Here is an 18,233-nt window from a genome sequence, read left to right as displayed (position 1 = left end):
AGCATTACACTGTAGCTCTGGTTGTATGTTTAGGGTTTGTTTTCCTTCTGGAAGACTTCAATATGTTTTAGGTTTTCTTTCAGGAGAGGTCCGTGTTGGCTTCATCCAGCTTCCCTATTCTTGTTGAGGAAAATCGCCTCCAGTGTATCCATGGGCCTGCTGCCTCTCTGTTTAATGTGCAGAATAGATTAATTAATACTGAGATCAAAGTACACAAACATGGACTCAATGTACTTGTTTAATAACTTCTACAGGCATTTGGGTTTTAATGGATTGCATTCAGGGGTTTCTTAGTAATGTTGGCTAATAACAATGCAAACCACAGTTTTCATATTTTGTGCATGTTGGTAAGAAAGATAAAATCCCAGTGAAATGCATACACAAGGTTATTGGTTGTACCTTGACAAAATGTGAAAGTTAAAAGCATAATATTATGTTGCAAGACACTTAATTTGAGCAGAGCTAAAATAAAGCAACTGTCTGCTACAGTTTGACACAACATATTGTTTCTGTAGCTATACATATTCATTGTTGCACATCAAGTAGCAAGCAGAAATTAACAATAGACGCCATATTTAGAACCGGTTTCGGTTTTATTTTATACCCATTTAAATTTAAATGCCGGTGATTTATTTTGAAATTGAAACCGGAAACTGCTTGTCAGCGTACCTTATTTGACACTTATATGACTTCAGAACAATGGATCTAGAGGATCTAGGGTTCACAGTATCTGAACACCAGATCTCCCTTGGTGTGTTAAAAACTGAACAGAATATCACAATCCAAATTATTAAACATGGAGCCCATGGTGAATATAAGGATAAAAGCTGCCAAGTTGCAAAGACACGTGATACATCAGAGTTTCCAATAAATTCCTTGTTTAACATACAGTAATGGGAAGCTGTACTAAACTAGACTTTTACTGCACCCTACCAGTAACTAATAACTGACATTTCAGACAGACCAATCAGGCTCAAGATAAGAAAGCGCTGGCCAATCCGCAACGAGAATCTGTTCGCGGCGAAGTTTCATGCGAGCATAGCGAGAAGAAAAAAGTTATCTAAGATTAAGGTATTGCTTAGCTAAATATATTTTTGTAACTTATCCACTTTTACGTCGTGTGTACTTATAAGTTTTTGGTAGCTGTCCGCGTAGTGGTTAGTAATGTTGTGTCTTATACATTTTTACATTTTCAAAGCGTCATTTACCGATACTTCTGTTAGCAATTAGCTCCGCTATTGAGCTGGATTTTCTGTGGCTAGTTGTAAAATATATTATATATCGTTGGATGTTTGAGGTCGTCAAGAGTTAACTTGACAGTTTATACAGTATGATTTTTTTTAACATTTAACGCGAAAAATTTACTGATTTTGTTATTATCTACGATCAATTTCCCGTTTTATGATATTTAAAAATACGCTAACCATTCAATCCATAATCTTTTTCAGCTAAAATGGAAACTGGAAGCTCAGAAAGGTAAAATTACCCGAACCTATGCTTCAAATCTTCTATTCTTCTAGAATATAAATGCTTTTGTACAATTCTTACAAATTAGTAATCTTAATAGGATTACTAATTGTGTTTTATTTTTGTTGATTTGTCTTAATTCTGTCCTTTTTTTTTGGTTAGTCTTGAAGAGTTGGATCTTTCCTCAGAATCTGGTAGCATCTATGAATCTCAGACAAAAGCCAGAAAGCGAAGTAAACAGTCACTTCCTGCACCCCAGGTAACTATTTTTTGTTTTGTAGTAATTAATTCCTGGTTAAGTTTATCAGGGAAATGGTATGTATGGTTCCTGCCCTGTCTGGAAAAGTGAATTAGGGATTTAATATTATTTTCCAGGTCTGGATAAGTCTGAAAAAGTAAAATTAGAGTATGGAAACATATTTGTACTTCCTTTTTCTGTTCACCCATTAATCCATCATTATTTGCCCATCAAACTCTTCATTTTCTTACAATCTGGGTTGTCTGCAGGTTTTGTATTCAAGCTGCAATCCCTGAAAATGTGCCTGCCTTTTGTCCTGTCAGGTTTCTATTGAAAAACTGGCTTAAAAAAAGAACAAAGGGATATAAAAAATTTAGAATGGAGAAAAAGTAAGGACTTTTCACATTGTGAAAATTGTTTAGGTTTCTTGTTTCAATTTTGGTATTATTAATTTACCCAATGGAGCGATCATTTTCAGTAGCTATTAAAGGTCAAAATTGTGGACTCTTGCTGTTGTAGATGCCTAGAATAGGACACAGTTGCTCCCAGTTCACAACATATTAATAAATAATTCTCTTTCATGTAAAGCCACCAAAGAGACCCAGGCGTAATGCTGCATTGAGAGTGACATCCAGTACCAGTAGCAGCCCCATCCCGGACCCTCCTGACCCCTCCCAGCAGCAGCCATCGCCATCCCAAGGGACATCCAGAAAGCTGTCCTCTGGACGTGTGACGAGCGAGGAGAGCCAGGGGATCAGCGCGAAGGATATCTATGATGCTGTGTGCTCTGGAAAGAGTGCCATGGTGGTGAGTACGAGGTTGTGAGGAAGCAAAAAGCTCACTGAGGAGGGGGGAAGGTAATGATACGGACTTCAACATGAAGGGAGGGCGGTGCTAAAGGAGACATATGTAATGGAAAGTGAAACAAGCTGACAAAAAGAGAGGTGATTATGTGCTGTCAGTGGCTGACTGATGTGACCTTAAAGAATTGGCTTTGATAAGCAAAGAGGGAGGTAGAATCTCGTTGGGTCACAGAGTCAATGATTGACAACATTGACCATCCCCACTATTGTTCTGCTATTGTCTGTTCTGGGTAAAGACTAACAGGTTAGATCCACATAACAAAAAGAAAGGAACTAAATCTGCATAGAACCCAAGTAAATAGTTTGATACATATATGTATAAAGTGACAGATAAGTAAAAAAAAAAAATGATACACTGAATCTGAAATCTACGCTGTTATTGTAAATTAATTCTGTCTGATTTGATGTTTGTGCGGCTTCCTGTCGATCCAAAGACGGTGGTGGAGGAGTGGTTGTGCAGCTACAAACAGAGCCGAGAGGAAGGCTTGCTGGTGCTCATCAACTTCATTGTTCAGTCCTGTGGATGCAAAGGTCAGAGGTTAAATGGGAGGCCAGGGAGATGCTAGTTTCTATGTTGGGGGGTGGGGGGGTCACAGTTATAGAGATTTTTTTCTCCATTTGCAGCTCAGGTTGTCATTTGTGGTATTGATCTCTGTGACGTTGATAAGATTAAGCTATGAGAACATGAAAATGAATGTTCTGAAATGTATCTTGTAGTTATGGATTTTTTTTAGATTCTAATGTAGACCTTTTTGCTCAGGTGTGGTGAGCAGAGAGATGTATGACAGTATGGAAAATGCTGAAATTATCAGCACACTAACAAAGGAGTTCAATGAGGTAAGAAGGAAAACAAATGCTCGGTTTATGAGTTAGATTTGGCTAAACATCAACAGTAGAACTGTTTATCCATCTTTGCAAGTGAATCTTTTTCTACCTTCTCTGTTTAATTGAAGCTGGAATTAGATTCAGAAATGTAGTCATCTCTCTGTCCCATGAGATTTTGATCCAAAAGATGGCACGCAGCGTGTTTGGAAAAAGCTAATTACAATCTAATGTTGATAAATGAACTCATTAATTAGTTAATCATCACTGTTTTTGTCATTAGCAGAATAAACCACAGGCTCCATATTAATATACAAAACAGATTGCAGAATATTAGATGTTTCATTTGTCTGCAGCTGATTGGTTTGTGGTTTGTTCTCGTCTTTGGCCAGGATTCTGTGAACTACCCACTGATCACCCCCGGTCCTCAGTTTAAGCGTTTCAAAGCCGGTCTGTGCGAGTTTGTTCGGATCCTGGTCCACTCGTGTCGCAATAGTCTAGTTTACGACGAGTTTCTCTTCCCTTCCCTGCTGGCTCTGCTCACCGGTTTGTCTGACTCCCAGGTTAGAGCTTTCAGACACACCAGTACCTTACTAGGTAAGCACACCAGTACATCACAGGTAAAAAAAAAAGTGGTACTTCACCTGATTCTTACTGTTTTGAATCCATATACAGTACCTTACATATCACTAAACATTTTTATGTTAACAAAGTAGCAGATTATAGTGAAGTGTAATTAGAAGTATGCCTAATTTGGTCTACATATATATATATATATATATATATATATATATATATATATATAATCCCCTTTAATTTGATTTGTCTTTATAAAATTCTGTGAAAATAACATAGCCTTCAGATCTAGACAGTCTCAGAACTAAATCCAGTTGGAACTCTTGGCGTTCGCATGCTGTCCATCCAATCTGACTGAGCTTGAGGTATTTTGTAACAGAAAACTGGGTAAAAATTTCAAGATGTACAAACTCAGCTGGGACTGCAGTGAAGATTCATTCTAAAAACTTTGGGTGCTGAATGCCAAATCCCACCTTTTATACACCAATTTATGTCGGTCCATTGAAAAGAATCCTATAAAGCAAATTGTTTTAAGATGTCATAATGTGAATGACTTGAAGGTGTATGAATTCAGATTTTAGATTTTTAGATGTTATTTTTCTGTTTTCTGTTTTAGCCATGAAGCTGATGACGGGGTTGGTGGACGTGGCTGTGGCGGTATCAGTTCAGCTGCAGACCACACAGCGGCAATGCGACATCGAGAACAGCAAGAGTCCACGTGACCGAGGCTCAGACCGACTGGAGGAACTGAAGACTGCCGTCAGAGAGGTAAAACACTCAAACGCTGACTTAGCTGTAGAATATGACATTGTTAGATTGTGAAGACTTTGAAATCAGTAATGATTTTAGAAGAAGGGTTCTGATATGGCTAATATTCTGTGCCGTTGCACAGACTTATCTGCTTAATAAACTCAGCTTCTATGTAGCAAAATGAAATTGACCTGAGTGCTGTTTTCATTGTTCTTCACAGAAGCTTCAAAAATCACACAAACTGATTAAAATTTGTTCAGAAGTACTGTTTAATCTAACTGTACCACTGGAGTCATGTCATCACATTAGACCATAATCTGTTTGTTTTTCTAAATGTTTTGAATATTTAACATTAATGTTAATGTCATTAAAGAGCTCAAGTGGTATAAATAACAAAATTCTAAAAGCTCATCACAGGATCTGCAGCAGAGTTCTGCTGATGTTCATATGAATGTGAATGCCTGACCAATCGGAAAGAGGCTGCAGTAGTTTTAGTTTTAGGGGAACAAAGCAAGAAGGAAACCTCTTCTCTTGGAGGATTTTTTTTTTCATTTCAAAGATGAATAAAAGTTAATACTAGATATCAATTTGTCAATATCAACTGTTAAGGAGTTTTAATGTAGAGGAAAATGTGATAACATTGTGATTGTAATCGTACTGTAAAATGTGATGCTGCTCTAGCTTTGAAATTCATATCTCAAAGATTAATAATAAAAAAAAGGTAATTGTGTTACTTCACATAATTTTTATCTCAATCCTGATGTTTCTGAATTCTGTGAAACATCTATGATCTTTGGTCCTGGGAATTAAACTCTGTTTTTAAAGCTAATAGTTCTATGAGCAGGGGAATGTTTAAGCAATATAGTATAAAGGTAGTAGAGAAGTAAACCTGGGAGTCCTGCATTACTCTGTATCTGATGTCTCTGTGTGTGTTCATATCTATGTTTTATGTTTTTGATGTAGCTGCAGGAGAACCGAGAGGAACTCTCATTCATGATGAACGCCACCTTCCGTGGCGTCTTTGTGCACCGCTACCGTGACCGACTGGCAGACATCCGTGCTGCATGTATTGAGGAGTTGGGACTTTGGCTGAAAACGGATCCTGATAACTTCCTCAATGACAGATGCTTGAAATATCTGGGATGGACGTTGCATGACAAGGTAAACACAGATGTGGTGAAACAGAAGATGGAACATGGGTTTTCTCTTCATTCCAGAGGCATTTTAGATGATCAGGCATTGAAGATGTCTGTCTTGAGCTCCCTACTGGCCAAAAAGCAGAAGCAATAAAAAATATTTTGTTCAACTTTTGACTGCAGATAGGCAGAGACAACACAAGGCCAGTTCTTTGTTTCAAAGTAATCTCTATCCACACTCCAGCGACTTTTCCTTGGAGTTTTCTTTGGCAGTGTTTCATCTATTCATCAAGATTTCTTTTTTTAGCCTATTTCGTGAGAATCATGTACACAGAGAAACAGCTTTTCAGTGTATGCGCAGGATGCAGGAAAGCATGTTACTGTACTCTTGTTTTATATTTTCCTGCAGCAAAGTCCAGTGCGTCTGCAGTGTGTGCGTGCCCTGCAGGGTCTGTACCAGGAGAAGGAGTTCATTGGCCGCCTGGAGCTTTTCACCAGCAGATTTAAAGTGAGCCATCCCTCTGGATTGGACTCGCGCCTCAGTTGATGCCTGTTTTCTTCCCCTGTTCTTCCCCCCCAGTCTGCATCTGTCTTTTCTGTCTGCTTCTTTTCTCAACATCTGTCTCCCATCTATTGTTTGTGCTTTTTGTTTTGTCTCTACTTTGTAGCCTGTCTGTGTTTCTCCACCCATCCTTTGGTGCCTTCTCTCTGTATTTTAATGCCTATTCATTTTTTTTTTTTTTGTCTTTGCACCACTTCTGTTTGTTGGTATGGTCCCATCCTTTGTCTGGGCTTGTGCCTGGTTGTGTTAATTGCCGTCAATTACCCATAGATAATAAGCCCTTCTCAAATACATGAAAACCCTCTTAAGCCACATGTGCTGCTGCAGATAAATGGTCTTTTTTCTGTCATGGCTTACATCCTAATCAGCGAGTAAGTGTGTGTGTGTGTGTGCATTTATGCATATTATTTATCAGTTTGTTTGACTGCTGGCACGATTGTACGTTTATCTCTGTGTGTGTGTATTGCGGTGCATAACTGAATTTCTGTGTGCTCAGGAAAGGATTCTCAGCATGGTGCTGGACAAAGACCCAGACGTGGCAGTGGAAGTGGTCAATCTGTTGCTGATGATCCAACAGTGAGGGCTTTCTCTGTCTCTGAGGGTTTCTTTGTTGATGTAACGCAGGAATATTTTTAGCAGATTAAATAAAAAAAAGACAGAGGATGCCATCTTCATTTAAATTGTTTAGAGTTTTCATTCTGATCTTCAATAAAAACAGCTACAATGATCAGCTTTTTACAGAGGATTAATCAAAATTTCACATTTGCTGCCCATATTTTTTTAACACATCTGATTTTGGAGGCAAGCCAAGTCCCCCCACATCCCACCTCATAATACATAACAACTGAAGAATCTGTTATCAGAATCTGATGTCTTTGTCCAGGAGCTACACAATCAGAGCTTTGCAGGTCCATATAAGGGTGATGGCTTCATAATGTCCTCTTAAAAGCAAAACTCTTAGCAGTCATAACAAGATTTCTAACCATTTACAAAAATGTGGGATTATTTCAGTAATGAGAAAGATAAGCACCTTTTAGGTTTATAGTTGTTGGCTTTATTTTATGTACAGTCCCTCACAAAAGTAGAATAGAGTAGAAATAGCCTTTGTTGTTGCACAGTGAGAAAATTCAGGTGTAATATAGGTGAAGTGACAGGTGTTTGAGTCACACAGAGATAAAAGTATAAAATATGCAAAACAAAATACATTAAGAGTAATGTACAGTCAGGCAAAATTATAATATAAAAAACTGAAATCATGTAATGCAATCCAAGAAATATGCAACTGAGTAGAGGTGGATGATATTTTAAAAAAGTAAATAAAATGAGCATGTATATTTATTTGTGCATTAAAAACAGACTACTTACAATTTGTGAAAAATAAAACTACCAACAGAAATGTTGTTAAATGGGTAAAACTGCAAATACCAGTAGGGATGTAAACACAGGTTCTCTAGTAATGTTCCTTTGTGCACTTAGGATGTAGATTGCTGAATCTGAAGATGACAAAGGACGATTGGACTCTTGGCTGCTTCTGTGATTAATCATCTTGTCCAGCCTGTCAGCTCAGGTGGACGGCCGTGTTTTGGTATCTTCGATTTTGGGATGATTAAACAATTCTTTGTGGGACGTTTTTAAGGTTTTGAATCTATTTTGGACTCTAACCCTGCTTGAAACTTTTCCACAGCTTAATTTTTTAACTTATTCTTATCTGATGTGTTCCTATTTACTATTTTGTCGACTTCTGCTGGGAGTTGCTTGCACTGGTTTTTATTTAGGGGCATTAAAATATATAGAGATAAAATTAAAAGCATACAAGTTGTATATGAAAAAAATAAAACCCATGTCTCCGTCCACTTACTTCCACTTTATAAATATGAACTATTTTATGTTGTGCTATCACATGGATCATGTTAAAGTTTGACATTCTGACATGTAAATATTTTTCCAAGACAAAGTTTTTATTTTAAGAGTTTAGACTTTTATCCTACATTGTGCATTGTTGAATGACTTTTCTTTTGACTCATTGATTAAATGGTTTGGAATTGACTGCGTTGCCCGTTTGTTTTGACACTTGCAGCAGCACAGAAGACGACTTGATGGAGGAGGAGTCCGGCCACATCTACCCCCTGGTTTACGCTTCGCACCGAGGCCTGGCGTCTGCAGCCGGAGCCTTCCTCTGCCACAAGTATGTTCCATGTCGCAAGAATCATTAACTCCTGCTGATTCCACAGTATTGGCATTGAAAGTAGTTCTTCTTTTTTAAACAGTTCATCTTTGAATACGTTCTTCATTTTCCTTTTAGTAAATACAATTTACTAGTTTGTTTATGTGTGACAGGCTGAAACGTGTGGTTACTACTCAAAGCCAGGATGACGACGATAAAAGCAACAACGCAGCGTTTTTTCAAATACTCATCTCCTTCTACATCCAGAGTGAGGTAGCCATTTTGTTTTTGTGATCTCTCAATTTCTGTCACTTGCTTCTCCTGAACTGATGTTCTCGAGGTGTTTTTTCAGTTCCTTTTCCCCCTTCATAGATCCCATGTTTTCTTATTTTTGTAATTGAAGTCACAATGTTGTATTTTAAAACATTGGAGAGGTTTAATCTGAATTGTTTATGCAACAGTTCCATGAGCATGGTGCGTACCTGGTGGACAGTCTGTGGACTGTGGCCGGCTCTGAGCTTAGAGACTGGGACACCATGACGACTTTACTGTTGCAGGATTCTGGTGAGGAGTGTTAAGGGTGTGAGTGACTCAAGTTGTATGTGCAAAGTTACTTTTAACTCCATGCATCATTTCTATTTTGATTTTACATTCTTTTTTTTAATACCTGTTCTGGGAGGTCATCTCTTTTCATCTTTTCGTCTTTGCCTTCCTTTTTGCCAGGTCTGATGTATGAGGAGGAGGGGGCGCTCCTGGAGATCATGATATGTGCCATCAGACAGGCAGCTGAGGCAACGCCACCAGCTGGGAGAAGTCAGGGCAAAAAGGTGTGAATAAATGTTTGCAATAGCTTTATTATTTGGTTTTCACAGTCTAGTTTTGAAGCGAACTAAAATTCTAGACGTCTTCCGCACTGTGTTCACTCAAACACAAACAAAAATTGTGGTTACATTTTGTCTCCTCTGAACTTTTTTTTGACACATATTAGGTCCTGAGTATGAAGCTGAAGAAGATTCAGGAACAAGACAGGACTCGCATTACCACGCACTTCATCCCTGTGCTCCCGCAGCTGCTTTCCAAGGTGAACGGCTGAACTCATTTACGATACTTTGTTTTTATGTACCCTAATAGAACATTGTTTTAATGTAAAACTTTAATCTGCCTGCAGTACTCAGCTGATGCAGAGAAGATGAGCCTTCTCCTCAGAGCTCCTCTTTACTTTGATCTGGACATGTACAGCAGCACTCAGTGGCTTGAAAAGGTAAGGAAGAGGTCATAAACGGCCTCACCAGATTTGTGAAGCCATGTTTCATTTTCTTGATCCATCCTTGTTTCTCTCAGCATCTGGACCTGCTGCTGTCTCAGATATGCACCATTGTGAAGAAGCATACGGACGCTGCTGTGCTGCAGGCCTGTGCCCTGCTGGTCAGCACCCTCTGCTCAGAGAGCCACACCTTCTCCTCCCGTGCACACCTGGTCTTCAGTCAGCTGATGGACGAGCTGACCGAATGCTTCAACTCCTACCTGAGCGACTTACTGCAGGTTCGAAAATCTCTCTGAGAAGCCCGCATTCCATGAGGTGCGGCTTTATAAGCACCTCTATGTTTCGAAAAAGTGAAGATAATTAAGAAAAGCAGACTGGCTCTTATTTCCTCTTTCAGCCTTTCAGTCGGTGTGTTTTATTACTTAGGGTGCAGCAGATGAGGATGGAGTATACAATGCAGCTTCAGCCTTGAAAAGGATTGCTGCCTTGTGCAGGTGAGCTCGTATGATAGATAAGCTTTGTATTGACGATGCTTTTCATTAGAGATGCATTTGACTCTAAGCTTTGTGTGTTTTCAGTGCCAAGGACCCGACTAGATGGGAGCTGCTTGATTCCTGCATGGAGCTGCTGAAAAACAGGATAGAATCCTTGGATTTTGACACTGAGGTTTAAAGCAACATTTTATCTGATGATATAAAGGTTGTTCAGGTTGATTAGGATTTTACCTCATGAGAACGATGAGAGTAAGGCAGTGTAATGAAATGTCAGATATGGCATGTGTGTCATAACTTCAAAGCCCTACAATCAAAAAAAAAACAAGTTGACTTGTTTTTTTCCTCTATGTTCCATTTGAGACATGTTCTTTCAAGTCTGAAGGAGTTGCAGGAAGTCTTTTTTTTTTTTTTTTTTTTTTTTTTTTTTTTTTTTTTTTCATTTACACAAATCTCAGCAGAAGTTATTTTCGACTTGTTTCTGTGTGATTTCAGCTCTTGGTGGCGGCTCTGAAGTGTACAGCTTTTCACCTCATGTGGGCAAAACTGAATGCAGTCAACCTGAATCCAGCCGAGGTGCTTGTTTCTGTTTTTAAATAGAATTTACTCTGATTTAAGTCTAGCACTTTTCCTTTTACATGCAGTCTTTATTCTGATAGTATCTGCATTAATTTAAGCCAAATAACATGGTGCAGATTACGACACAGCCAGTTTCAGTCTGTTAGTGGAGATCTTGGCTGTTTGTAGAGCCATAATGTGTCAACACAATTCAGCAGATATTTTACCAGCAAGCAAATCATGCAAAAATCTTTAAAAGTCTGAAATCACAGGATCATTTTATATACCCTGACTATGCATTAACTCATTCATTATTGCATAATCCAACTCATGTTTCATCTCTAATCTTCACGTCTTTTCGCTCTCGTTAAAGACAAAAGCATTCAATATTATTCACCTTAGTTAATTGTCCGAGCTGACATTTTCCGATGTTGCTCAAATATGCAAGTTTTTCTCACTTGAAATACTTCCTCAAAAATACATCAATCATTAATTAATTGTTACTCACAAGCAAATATCTTTGAATTACCACTTCCTACTTTGACTTTCCTGATGCTGAAGATAGAGTCCAGTGACGGAGACATTTATGTTTAACAGTTATTTCACTGTTTAACTATAATGTTTTATAATTACAATCTTTCTTCCTCTGTTGTTGAACCTCTATTTCTCAACTTTTTTCCCAGGTTGACTTAACGCATCTTAGGAAAAAGGTGCGTTTGTTTTGCAGAGTCTGCCAGACTTGTTTGTCTCTGGACCAGACTGAGATAAGGGATCAGGTAAAAGCTTGATGGAAACGAGCATCATCCTTTGTGTTGACTGGATAGCCAGAAAATAAACTTAAAACACTTCAACTTTAATAGAAATTGTCAATAAAAGGTATTGACTAAATCTAAATCAATGGCCAATTCCGATCTACTGATATTAGTGTGTTTGTGGATCTTGAATTTTACTTGGTAAAACTAGAACCTGAAAAAGTCAATTTTCTGTTTATCTTCCCTTCCTTAAGGCATTTGAGCTGCTGTGTGACCTGCTGCTGCTGTATGGAGCGGTTTCTGTCCGCGGTGAGCCGGTCCTCCGGGCGCTGGTTCACCTGCCGTCCGACTCTCTGCGCGCTGAGTTGGCCTCTTTTCTCCTGGACTACGTCTTCAACGACAGCGAAAACATCGATCTTGATGGTACTTCTATACCAACTCGTATCACAGTGCCAGCTCGGACCTGTGACAGTTCCAGCAGCAGTTTAAGTGAAAAAGAAGACTATTTTCTCAGATCAGCCTTTGCACATTTTTCACTTTTTCATGTTTTCTTTCTGAGCATGTTTCATCATATTCCTCCCAACACCAGTAGATTCTAGGGTGGAATATATTTATGTGCTGCTTGTTTCTGCCTGAATCCTCTAATCAGAAAAATAGCCTTGCATGATCTTATATTATATGCCTTTTTTTTAATGTTATCTAACCCTAGCTCTCGGATTTTTAGATGAAGACTTGGAGAAGAAGGTGGCTCTACTTCAGAAGAAACGCAACCAGCTGGGTGGCTACTGTAAGCTGGTCCTCTACGGCGTCCTGGACCTGTCTGCTGCCACCAATGTCTTCAAGCACTACAGCAAGGTGGAGTAATAATCTTTGTTATGCGTGCTCAGCTCGGCTGAGTGCTTTGCCTTTTTAGTCCTGAATCATTCTTGGATGAATTAGCGAGATTTGGAAAGCCTACTAAAACTAATTAATATCGAAGAGGATGTGTGGAAAGTGGAGGAAGGTGATAAAATTTGTTTTGGAACAAGCGAGGTGCAGAAGATGAGTCATGGAGAACAGCGGCTAAAACAAGCAGCCATGACGTGAACGGAGTGGATTATTTGCACCGTCAGACACTTACAATTAAAGTGCATTGACATTTTGTCATGTCTGATTTCTTGCAGTATTTTAAAGACTTTGGTGACATCATAAAGGAGACTGTGAGCAAGAGCAAACTCATCAACCCCATACAGAGTGCCAAGATCGTGTGCCTCAGCCTGCAGCAGGTGTGCTCCTCATTCCACTGCTATATAGGGTGGGAGTATTTGGCAGCATGTGTACAGAAAGAAAAAAGTCAAACAAAGATTGTGTGTGATGAAAGATGTGCACACTGTACTGATTTGTGCCCATTTAGGAAACTAAAAACAGTTGATACTGAACATGTAGTATTGTTTCTATTACAGAAAATCTCTTTTCTTTGCAGACTATCTAATACCTTAATGTGTGAAAATGTGGTAGAAATGTGATATTAGATGCACCAATCAGAAGTTTAGAGGCAGGTCTCCAGTCACCATTTTCATAAAGCTCTGATCTGCCTTTGCTGGTTTTTAGATGATTCTGAATCATCTTGATGATTTGAATTATTTTTTTGTTTGCACCTTCTCTATAAACTGTAAATTAACTTCTTTTTAAGAGGTGTCTTTTGCCAAATAAAATTATGTTTTTACAAAAACTGCCCAAAATTACCGAGCTGCAACATGGATAATCTACAAATACAGTAAAACTTTCCAGGTTTTGGGACCAGAGGTATTTAAACTGGTAAAAAAATAATTGTAGCACATCTCATATATAAGAAGCATTTTAGCTCACTAATGTTTTTTTTTTTTATTTTTATTTATTGTTTCAAAAATAAATAACAGGTGTCAGACATAATATTTGAGAGGAAAAAGCTCTTATTTATGCTCATGTGAATTGTTAAATCATTTATTTGTTCACTGTAATTGTACAGGAGTGTGAGTAAAGCTTTTATTTTGTAGTAGGTTAGAATATTTTTTATTAGGAGAAGCAACTTCATGCAGAGTGAGGGAGAGCAGTCTGTTACACAACTCTGCAGAATGTCTCTATTGTTTCAAACAGAAGATGACTAATGGGTTGACATTTTAAACTGCCTGTTCCATCATAATTAGTGTGATTAGACCGGTTAGCATTATTGCTAGAGGTCCATGTGTACTTTTACAATAGAGTAAATGGATAATTAACTATAATAATCCAAAAATTGTCATCATCTCCTAATCCAACTTGTTCCTCAGGAGAAATAATGAAGTCTCTTCAAAACAAAATTCAAACCTCTAGTTTAGTAGAATTACAGCCATTTTTTGAATCACACTTGTTATTTATTCAACCAAACTGAAAGCTGGTGCACCGTGTCTGTGTATTCCTGCAGACACATTAAAGGTTTCGCTATGGAGTGTGTTTATGTAAAGTCATGCCTGTGTGTGCTCAGCTGTTCTCCGAGATGCTTACGGAGGGCCACGACCAGCAGGATTTCACCGAGATTAGAGAGTTGGCTCGAAAGCTGGCCATGAGCTTTGGCGTCGATCTGCGTCGTTCCCGCAAACAACTGGTGGCCCTGCACCTGTTAGTAACACATTTCTCTAACACACGCTATTTCTCTTAGCTTTATAATGCTCTAAAGCAGATTTCAACATGTTAACTTGAATATTTGAACAGTTTTAAGTGTGGTACCCTGAGGAGTAAATTTTTTTTATGGAGTTGCTTTTTAGTTTTTCAATAATCTCTAGAATGTTTTTCTTGTCAGGGACGGGATCCGTTTTGCATTTCGTGTGCCGCAGGAAGGAGAGGAGTGTCCAAACGTGGCGTTCCTAGAAATCCTCAGCGAGTTCAGCTTCAAGTTGCTTCCACAGGACTGCGCCCAGCTGTGAGAACCCCGAAGGACCAACAAGCATTGTTGGTCCTTTGTATGCATTAAGTATTTGTATACTTAATGCATACAAATTAAGTTTGTATGCATTCATACAAACTTAATTACTCTCACATCTAACAAAGTCTATCTGCGTATCATTCTATGCTGTTAATTGGGAGTTTCAGGAATTTGAATTGTGCCTGGGCTGATTCTGCTCTCTCTTCAAAAACGTTTTGTTTTATACAGCCTTCCTGCTGAGAGCAGTTATTATTTCTATTCGGAATAACAGGTGAATTCATGCAGTGTGTGAGACAGAATGTGTTGTGAAACAAGGTTTTATTGATTTAAAAAGGCTAAATGTCACGTGACCTTCAGTCAAAGTTTTCCCTCAGTAACAACTTCCACACCAAAGAGTGATGTTTTCAGAGTGATCTGGTAGTTGTCAGGAATGATGCATCCACTTAAAAGAAAAATATTCGTTTTTGTTTTTTTTTACCAGCTTTTCACTAGTCAGGATGGGCGAAGCTGAAATGTCTGCTTATAAGCCAAGAACAAAATAAAACCCTTTTTTCTCACCTTAACTCCAGCATTCCAAGTATGGCTCCATTGGTTTCAGGTTTAGACTTACTGCTCCTCTTGTTTATCTTAAATCTGCCCTCTTGCCGAAATCAGATCAGACATTCAACAAAGAGTCTTCTAGTCTTTGTCCTTGAATCCTGTCGCTCTTTCATTCCCTCCCAGAGCCCAGTTTCTGAAATCTGAGTGTCCCAGTGCTGCCCTCTCCTGGCCGTCAGTTAAACTGTATCGCCGTTCTTTGGAGTCTCGCACCTCCAAGTACAAAGATCCAGACGAGGAAAGCAAAGCCGACTCCTCCCTTCACACACCTGTGACCAAACGCAAAAGGATAACAGCTCAGGGTGACACTGACTTATTTTTTTAACAGTAGTATTTAAAGAGCAAACGTTTTTTGTAATAAAGTAGTCATAAAATGCTTGTTGGTAGACTCTTTTACTTGTCGTTTGTCTTATCCAGGTTCAGCGTCTAGCACTGCCAGAGGTTCACTGTTGGAGAGCAGCAGCATCCAGAGCCGCCTTCACACTCCGGCCCTCACTTCGACCGTCCTGAAACATAGACCCAAACGGGCGACTGCCAAGAAGCCCACGGCCACAGTGTCGGACAGTGGGAGCGTCCTGACTGAGCTGGAGTCGGAGGATGAGTTCTCCTGCGGGTGAGTTGGATTTTATTATCACAACATCTGCAGCGTTCACCACGTCTGTGTCAGATTGCTGGGAGTTACAGTTGGACGTCTGCCAAAAGCTGCAATTTGGTTTCAGTAAATGACTACCAGGCTCTTTCCTGACCAACAGCAGACCGGTCTGCCCTCCTTTCTAATTTAATAATAATGTTTCCAGGCAAAAAGGAAAGTGGATATTGAAATAAACCAGGCTGTATGGAATATGGAAATTAGGTTACAAATTCCAGTTGGGTTTTTTTTGTTGCTCCTGCAGGTCCAACATGCGAAAGGTAAAGCCAGCCAAACGTGGAAAAGCTTCTTCTGTGCAGACGTCTACGCAGCAGGAAGATCTGGATTCTCACCTCAATTTGTAAGGCTGACGTTTGTTTATTTTTGAAAATTTTGTTTTCAGCCATGGAAAAACAATGATTCCCATTATTGTTACCCAGGCTTTCACTGATTGAGGATGACATTTCAAAAAGGGCTGGGAGCGACATTTCAGGAGAAGAGGAGCCTGAGATAGAAGATTACGAAAGTGACAAAGGATCTGAATTTACACTGGTAAAAACATCAGTGTCCAAAAGTAACATTTGCTACATTTTCAGCTGGTGCAATTCGCTTTCACACCGCCTTCTGTCGAACGAACCAAATCCTTCAAAAGTGGCATCAATTTTTAGAAGCTGTACGATTTCTCCTTTGTTTCTGGTAAAATACCACGAGCCATTTCTCCCTCTAGCACTAGACTCACACATTTGTTTTGGTTATATAAACCCAGAATGCTATGCGCTTAGTCTGCTTCTTACATTTGCATTTGAAATACACCAAAGTTCACTTCAATAAACCGATACCTTGGTTTTTAAACGGACCATATTTTGCTTTTTTTGGGTCCACATCAGAGTTTGAATATGCATTCACACTTCCCCAAATGAACCAGAGTTTGACTATAGTGTAGTAAACGGGGCTGGTGTTGCTGCAATTTAAGTATGTGCAAATAGAATGGAAGATGGTCTGCTTGAGCTAAACGCCATGGTGCTGCCCTCAAACTTATTACAACACAGATTAAAGCACCGATTTTCAGGAGGGTTTGCGTCTCTTTCTAATGCTTAAAAACATGATGTAGAATATCCCTGTGAGGTTAGAACTCTTCTTCTAGCACCATATTACAGCAACTTGTTTTTGCTGCTTTAGTTTGTCTAGAAGTGGAGAAAAGGGCAGGCACCTCAAAATTTCACCCAGACTCAGTGGTGCTGGTTGCCTGGAAACCAAAAAGAAGCAGCACATCTTTTCAAGCTGCAGTGTGAAAGAAGAGTAAAGCTTTCTGCTAAAGAGAAGCCCTTATATTATCTGATGCAGAGGAGGAGGAGAAGTGGCGGTGAGCAATATTATTGTAAATGCACAAGAGTCGAGGCGCTTTCAGCTCTTGGGTCTAAATAAATGAAGAGCAGTGTCAGATGCCTGTGGCACTTCTAACAAATAGAATAAAAAAAAACAACTTCAGCCAACAGAAATCAGATCTGGAAAGCTATCTTTCCAGATAGAGCTGTGCTAAACCTAAAATTATTATGACTTGGACAGAGGATTGGATTCTTTGCATTGTGTGGAATACTGTTTGCTTGGAAATGAGGAGAATCTGCATCTGATAACTTTTTTTTTTCCCCCCCTACAGCCATCAACGCGTCACACCTCGGCCAGCATCCTTGATCAGCTCTTTGACTGAGAACAGTTTAAGTTCATCTCAGCATTTCTGCTTGTTCTGAGTTTGCACCAATCATTTCTGTGGAAAAAAAACCCCCATAGATTTTCCAAAATTTGTGAATCATACCTGCTAAAGTTTGATTCTGATTACCATTTTTAAAATGTAGAAAATGTTCAGACTACATTTTTAGCTAGATCACTGTCTGCCAACAGTAAGCTAAAAGTTTTCACCTATTTTGTCGTTACTGCCACTTCTTTGTTCAGCACTTTTGTTAAATAAAATATGATTAATGTTACCAACTTGTGCTGAATGTTTCTGAAAAGTTGCTTGACAGGTGACGCAAATATATTTCCAAACATTATTTTAAAAAAGTCACTGCTGTTTTTGTTCAACATTAAACATTCCTATTATAGTTTTGTATTCAACTGAGGACAATTCAATTGAATTTTTCAAAAGTTGTTGAATTCAACTAAATTAACTTCTCACATTTTTGTTGTTTTAGTTTAGATATAAAAACCCCCAAGGGGACAGTTTAATGTTTTATTATAAACTACATTTTGGCAAAAATCATAAATGAATGCAAAAGAAAAGTGAATTTATTGAGTTCAAGCTATATATACTATATAGATGTAACCCAGTTTTCAAGATCAGTTGTCCTATTGGAGGCATATTTGTGTATCAAATCCTATTATCACATTTCGCGCCTGTTCCTGTGGTCATGTGACACTCTACCTCCTGCAACTTTCGCGCCATTGCTA

The 18,233-nt window shown here is 38.8% G+C and overlaps 1 protein-coding gene across 2 annotated transcripts; it reads left to right on the top strand.

Annotated features, from left to right (window-relative positions):
* Positions 1-969: 969 nt before the first annotated feature.
* stag3 (STAG3 cohesin complex component) lies at positions 970-17,770 on the top strand. Of its 2 annotated transcripts, XM_015011908.2 has the most exons (32): positions 970-1,071; positions 1,449-1,476; positions 1,630-1,726; positions 2,294-2,512; positions 3,003-3,099; positions 3,329-3,405; positions 3,783-3,987; positions 4,583-4,734; positions 5,680-5,877; positions 6,262-6,360; positions 6,911-6,990; positions 8,492-8,599; positions 8,752-8,851; positions 9,040-9,142; positions 9,302-9,405; positions 9,567-9,659; positions 9,747-9,839; positions 9,920-10,120; positions 10,269-10,336; positions 10,421-10,508; positions 10,829-10,909; positions 11,575-11,667; positions 11,898-12,066; positions 12,368-12,498; positions 12,807-12,908; positions 14,126-14,259; positions 14,441-14,560; positions 15,287-15,462; positions 15,578-15,773; positions 16,054-16,149; positions 16,229-16,340; positions 17,446-17,770. In XM_015011908.2, the coding sequence occupies exons 2-32, from the start codon at positions 1,454-1,456 to the stop codon at positions 17,494-17,496; spliced, it is 3,666 nt and encodes a 1,221-aa protein (XP_014867394.2). In that variant the 5' UTR covers positions 970-1,071; positions 1,449-1,453; the 3' UTR covers positions 17,497-17,770. The 2 variants fall into 2 exon arrangements, with proteins under 2 accessions (XP_014867394.2, XP_087865586.1); XM_088009460.1 differs by lacking the exon at positions 14,441-14,560.
* Positions 17,771-18,233: the final 463 nt, after the last annotated feature.

This window comes from Poecilia mexicana, unplaced genomic scaffold, assembly GCF_051168715.1.
Source record: "Poecilia mexicana isolate PSO_F unplaced genomic scaffold, ASM5116871v1 scaffold_10, whole genome shotgun sequence".
NCBI lineage: Eukaryota > Metazoa > Chordata > Actinopteri > Cyprinodontiformes > Poeciliidae > Poecilia > Poecilia mexicana.
Note: the sequence above shows the minus strand (reverse complement) of the source record. Positions and strands in the feature narration are given on the sequence as shown.